General features: G+C 35.1%; 1 protein-coding gene across 1 annotated transcript in view; it reads left to right on the forward strand.

The window, feature by feature from the left end:
- Sar1b (secretion associated Ras related GTPase 1B) overlaps positions 1-5691 on the forward strand; it is a 30696-nt gene extending 25005 nt beyond the window's left edge. Inside the window, exon 7 of the mRNA XM_026413072.2 lies at positions 456-5691. Within this exon, the coding sequence (XP_026268857.1) occupies positions 456-572 (117 nt within the window). The 3' untranslated portion in view covers positions 573-5691. The remainder of the gene's footprint in view (positions 1-455) is intronic.
- Positions 5692-6831: the final 1140 nt, after the last annotated feature.

A 6831-nucleotide genomic window follows, 5' to 3' on the forward strand; every position in this document is an offset into this window, starting at 1 on the left:
TGCTTAGGGACTCACTAAATTGCTATGGCTGGCTTTGAAATCACCATCCTCCTGCCTCAGCCACCTAAATTGCTGGGATTATAGTCATACACCACCATACCCATTTGTCTTCTTTTTAATAAGTCAGCTTTACATTAAAAATATCTAGTTTGGTCATAAACCTACTCAGAATGTTTGCCTCTATTATCTATGAAGCCACTTTGTATTTTTTTCTATGATAGAATATTTTTATTCTTGGGCTGGGGCTGTGGCTCAGCGGTAGAGTGCTCACCTAGCACATGTGAGACCCTGGGTTCGATCCTCAGCATCACATAAAAATAAATAAATAAAATAAAGTTATTGTGTCCAGTTACAATGAAAAGATAAATATTAAAAACATAAAGTAGAACCTACTATCTACTGGGGAGTAGAGCTTTTATTTCATAAAGCTCCAACGTGTCTCTCTTTTCTTCCAGGGCAATGTATCTCTGAAAGAACTGAATGCCCGACCTTTAGAAGTTTTCATGTGCAGTGTGCTCAAAAGACAAGGTTATGGAGAAGGATTCCGCTGGATGGCACAGTACATTGATTAACATCGACATCAACCCGCCTCTGCTCCAGGTCTCACATTCAGGCCTACTCAGAGATTTGATCACTCAACATGCATAACTTGAATTCAATAGACTTTTGTTGGATTTAAAATAGATGTTTTTTAGATTATTAATATTATATCAACTTAATTTGAGTGAGAATTGAAAACTGATTCAAGTAAGTTTGAATATCCCAATGTTTGCTTTCTAATTCCATACAAATAGTTTTTAAAGTTTATAATCTGACGTTTACCCCAGCACCATTTATAAAGAGCAACTTTGCAGCAGTACATTTGAAGCACTTTTTAACATTGTGAATCTACAAATATAAACCATATTTAAAAGCTCATCATGTTAAATTTTTTATGTACTTTTCTGGTACTAGTTTTTAAATTTTAGATCATTTGTCTGCCTCTCGAGTGTACAGTTAATAATTAGCTTATCAATGATTGCATGATGCCTTACAATTTTCAATAATACTTTTTCTTATGCAAACGTCATGCAATAAAACAAACTCTAATGTTTGGTATCCTTGTTGGGCAAATGTTTCATTTGAATGTGTCTTATTTAACTAAGTATATTCTTAAATTTTAAAATATTTAATATACAGGAGAGGGTTTTGGGAAAGGAAATTCCTTTAGAATATTTAGAATAATGTTTAAGTCCCTAAAGGCTTTTGCATTTACAATGTAGCAGTTGTAGTTGGTTGCACCTGATACCACATTTCTCTTGGAATCATGTGTATTTTTATCAGTAATGCTGTCATTGCCAGTGCTGGTGGACTGTATGTTCCAGTCCCTGTGGGATCAACCTTCTGAAGAAAAGCACATCTACAGTATGCAAGGTTGAGCCTCAATTTCGTAGGCCTTGTAGTTCCATCCTAGTTATCTAATGCTGAAGTGCTCAAGTCTAACTGGTGTCTAGTTTGGTAACCTGTACTTCGCCAAAAATAGTGACAGGCACAAGTCTCATTTATAGGTACTTCCCAGGGCACGCAACAGGTAGGATCCTATGCACAGTTTCGTTGTGTAGACCTGCATATCTAAGGACAAAGAAACAGCTTGTTCTGTGGGGATTTTACTTCTATCCTATAGCTCTTCTGCGTTCTTTGGGATATTTTGCTTCCTGGTAGGAAGAAAATGAATGTGTTTTTGTTTTTTTTTTTTTCCTTAATTGCTATCAGCTAGCTCTTCCTTTTTAATCACAAAGACTCGTTTTTAGATGTAAAACTTGCTATGTGATAGTGTCCACAGCCTCACTGTTAGACTCACTAATGAAAATTTAGTTGGTTTTTAAAAGCATTATAATTTCCTAAGAAGTTGAGTTCTTTTCATATGTCTGAGATTCCCATCATGAGTGAAATAAGATGAAAGGTAAGTGCCCAAAATGAATCATAAGATTTCTCTTCTGATTATAAGCAAGTTTTTATAGTATATTTAACCAGTTCCACTGAGAAGAGATTGTTGCAATTCCATCAAGAATAATTTGAATATCAACCTTAGTGTTTTCTCTAGCCATTTCCCCAGGCAAAGTTGGTATATTTCTTTCTGTCATTGATAACGTAACCTATGAAGCAGATACAGATTGAGGAATGTGACTGGAAGGAATTAGTAAGCCAACAAGATCATTTCTTAACACTTGGTTTTAGTAATTTGGCTATTCTATTTCACTTTCAGCTTGTTTCTAAGTGAAAATGAAAGAATTTCTTCTCTGCCTAGAAACATCAGTAGCACTAAGGGAAAATTAGAAAATGACATTGCAGCCTGTTGGTTTATGTGCCAGATGGTTTACAGTATTCGCTCCTAAAATCCTGACTATGCAGAGCTAAGCCCTATTAGAAAACATCTGCATCTTGTTCATGGGTTTCTGTCTTCACTGCCTTCAGGGACATACTTTTCTGCATGTATTTCTTAAAGGAACTGTTATAATACTCTAATCATTTTGGCATAAATTGGTAAAAAGAAAAAAAATAACGGGTTCTTGGTAAAATAGTTTGTTCGAGAACCTTCATTCTAGCTCTGACACTGGAATCAAAGAAACAGGTCACTAAATGGTGGATATTTTCCCAATAATGTAAGAGTCTTATGTCCCAAGGCACTAGAAGTAGAGCTGGCTACACAAACAGCTGCAACCAGCTTTCTTTCCACTCGCAGTCAGAGGATTTAACCAGCCAGAGCTGAGAACCCCTCCAGAGCACATTCACCAGGTCGCAGCTCCCCTTCCAGGAAGCAGATTGAGAGAAACATATGTAGAAGGCAACTCTGTACATGAATGTGCCCCTGTGGAGTGTTTCCTAGGCAAATGTAGGGAAAAGAGGTTAATTCTGTGCCCCACACTAAAAGCTATTAAAGTATAGTTATTAACACTGTTGTATACAAGTTAAGACTGGATTTTATACAAACAGGCATCATGCAAACAACATTCTAAAATCTGAAGTCCAAAACTCTACAATTGTAAGGTCTGAGCCCACTTTTATATTCTTAAAGTTGTTTTAAGTCCACATCTGTTTGAATGACTGCTATTTATTATATTTTTGGACCATAAGTGGTTAAGTTGATAATATCTAGTTTATCTTGGTGAATCTTTTTTTTTTTTTTTTTTTGGTACTAGGAATTGAAACCAGGGGCACACTACCACTGAGCTACATCCCCTGCCCTTTTTATTTACCTTTTTATTTATTATTTTGAGATAGGATCTTGCTAAGTTGCTGAGACTGGCCTGTAGCTTGCAATTCTCCTGCCTCAGCCTCCTAGCAACTCTGCTGGAATTACAGGCATATGTCACCACACCTGGCTTAGTGAATTTTTAGAATGGAAATGACGCATTTTAAATTGGTAACAGATGTTTTCTAAAATATATGATTTTTTTTTATGGTTTTGGGGATTGAACCCAGGACCTTGTACATGCTAGACAAGTACTCTACTAACTGAGCTATATCCCCAGCCCTCCTAAAGTATATGAAAAAAATACTGTTCACCATTGGCTTAGTTGAACCAATATCTTTTTGAATGAGTGCCAAAGATGTCTGAATTCAGATATTACCTGCAACAGATCTAAATTTTAATTTTGTTTTCCTGCCTCCATATACAGATTTACTATGATTTACAACATAAAGGCAGAACATTGTTTTCCACTGGTTCCACTTCTTCATGATACTTTCCAGCATGTAAAATACTTGTAAACCATTAAAATAGGATGTTAGCTATGATGATAGTGTTTCTTGTCTTCTGGAAAATGATTTTATTAATCACATTCAAAACCCATCACTGGGCTAGGGGATCTAGACTGGATCAGTGGTAAAGCACTTGCCTAACAGGCATGAGGCCCAGTACCACAAAGAAAAAAGAAAAAGAAAGAAAAAATTATTTTCAAAAATTTCATCATTAAAAACAATATACTTCTAGTTATCATTTCAGGGAAAAGTTTACATTTCTGAAACTCTTTATTTGGTATGTGACTCATTGTGGTATTTTGATCTTGTTAATCACTTACATGACCGAAATTCACAAGGACTATTTTTTATTTTTATTTTTATTATTTATTTTTTGCAGTACTGGAGATTTAACCCAGGGCTTAATGCATGCTTAGCAAGCACTCTACCACTGAGCTATACCCCAAGCCCCACAAGGATTTATTGCCAAGTAAAATTTGACTAGAATACATGAAAATGGCTTATATTTTCTTAAAAATTTCCTAGTTATCTTATTTAGAATGTACTATTTGGGTCATTTTTAGACATATTTGGTGATATTTCACAAATAAAAAACAAACCTCGAGTATTCAAAAAAATCTTACATATTTTGACATAAAGGTTTATGAAAAACTAGACAGTAAATATAAATTCCTTAATGCAAAATTAATGAGTAATAAAAACTTATTAAAAAAACAGGTTCTGCTATAAATTTAAGAGTTCAGAAAAACCGGTATGCTCTAATTAAGGACTGAATTATCAAAACTGCATGATAATACTTCTACTCATTTCCATTATTGTTGTTCTTTTGAAATTCAAGTTGGTGCTTTTTAACAGCAACAACAACAAAAAAGCTCTTGGAATATATTACCGTGCCTCTGTGTATAAAGTGAATGGGATTTTTGTTAAAACCACCTTTCTACTCCTGAGCCCTGTAACCATCCCTCTCATATGCCAACCCCCACCACCCACATGCACACACTTGAATTTAAAAGATCCCTAAGTAGGAAGGAAATCCACAGTCTATTTTAGATGCAGTTCTGAACCAATGGATTTTTGTTCTCATAATTTAGAACACTAAATAGCTAATATATTCAATGCCATTGATTGATTGATTTTTCAGGACTTTGTCCACTTTAAAATAGAATCCAAAGTCATCAGAGGAAAGTAAGCAAGGTCATCCAAAGCAAACTTTCGTTTCAGGTGTGTCCCTATCCCAAACAGTTCTTAGGACAGAAATGGAAAAGTGATTTCATGCTGAATTATTTTTGGAAAAATTGCACTGGAGTGCATGGATTCTTAAGCATGCATTTTAAATGGGGAATTAGATTTAATTTTGGGGGTTAAAAGAGGGTGACAATTCTATAGTTTTGACAGAAAGGGTTTTTTGTTTGTTTGTTTGTTTGTTTGTTTGTTTGTTTTCCAGAATTGTCATTATCAAGTATAAAGATTCATGTCAGAATGGCCAACTTCACATGAGTGTCTGTATTCCCTGGTGCTGCTCCTAACCTGAACTCATAATCAGTTGCCATACTAAAGCAAGAGCACTCAGGTGAATGTGGTCAAGTTACTTTAAAATTCATAAAAAGTATTTGACTGAATGCAAAATATGTTGAGGTGGTAAGTCGGTGATCAATTGTTCATCACTAACTTTGTTTGCACTTTCACAGAACACTGCTTGCACTAGGATCTTAGTGTGAATTATAACAATTGTTTTACAGTATATACAGATTGTTAAGCATAATTTATATGAAGATGTTTCTGTTTACTTTTGTGTATTTTACAAAGAACAACTATAATAGATGGTTAAATGTTTTTGAATTGTGTTTGTATGTTATTTTGATTTTGTTCTGTTATCTTTTCACTTCCTATGAATTTGAGTGTGTCAGGAATAGAGAAATAAAATGCTAACCTGGTTGTCAAATAACTCCAGTATTTGGTTCCATTTTGCTGTTGTGTTTTGGTTTTAACTTTTTTGGTTTTTTGCAGCACTAGAGATCAAACCCAGGACCTTGTGAATGCTGGGCAAGTGCCTCTACCACTGAACTCCTTCCCCCAGTTCCATTTTTATTATCCAACTCTAATTTTCATTTTGCTCATTAGAAATTTCTAAGACTTTGAAAATTGCAAAGAATTTTCCCTTTGTGCAAACATTCTTATTTGCTTTGTAAGACTGAAAACAACTTAGAGGTAAATTGAAGTAGAACTTACACAATGCTGCTCAATAGAAATATGAAAAATAAGGCAACCAGTTGGTTTTATCTATTTAAAGGTTCTCTAACTTTAGTATGCACAGAAACTCCTAGGGAGCTTAAAAAAAAAAAAAATTCCCACCAAACACTATGATTCAATAGATAGGTTTCTTGAGGGCAGAATAAGTAATCTGAATCTCTTAAGATTTTTATGCTGGATTCTGGATATTTTATTTAGGAGAAACATGATAAAACAATTCAGTACTCCAGCGACTAAACCCCCTGAGGCAGGAGCATTGCAAGTTTGAGGCCTGTCTAAACAACTCAGCAAGATCCTCTCTAAAAAAAAAAAAAAAAAAAGAATTGGAGATGTAACTCAATGGTAAAGCTTCCCCTGAATTCAATCCCAGTGCACCAAAATAACCAGTGCTAAGAAAAGAAAGTCTTATTTATTTAGCTATTTTTCCTAAATTTAGCTACATAATCTTCAACTAATCTGACATTTGTACCACGCATACACAACTAATGCAGATGTCATAACATTCAGCCTAGTGTGAAGAGTACCTTGTTGAAAATAGGGAAAGTTCCTAGGAAATGATGTAAATGGAACCTTTTGGGTAGTGGCCACCATCCTCCTAATTGAAATGTGGGAACAACAGCCTATAAACTTGATTAAAAACATCCCAAGTCAAGTATGTAAGTATACCTGTAATCCCAGCTAATAGGAGGCTAATACAAGAGGATTGTGAATTTGAGGCCAGCCTGGGCAATTTAGCAAGACCCTGTCTCAAAAGGGAATCATGTGCGGTGGCCTACTCCTGTAATCCCAGGGGCTCTGAAAGTTGAGGTAGGGGAATCACAAGTTCAAAGCCCGCAAAAG

This window comes from Urocitellus parryii, chromosome 1 (genome assembly GCF_045843805.1).
Source record: "Urocitellus parryii isolate mUroPar1 chromosome 1, mUroPar1.hap1, whole genome shotgun sequence".
Classification (NCBI taxonomy): Eukaryota; Metazoa; Chordata; class Mammalia; order Rodentia; family Sciuridae; genus Urocitellus; species Urocitellus parryii.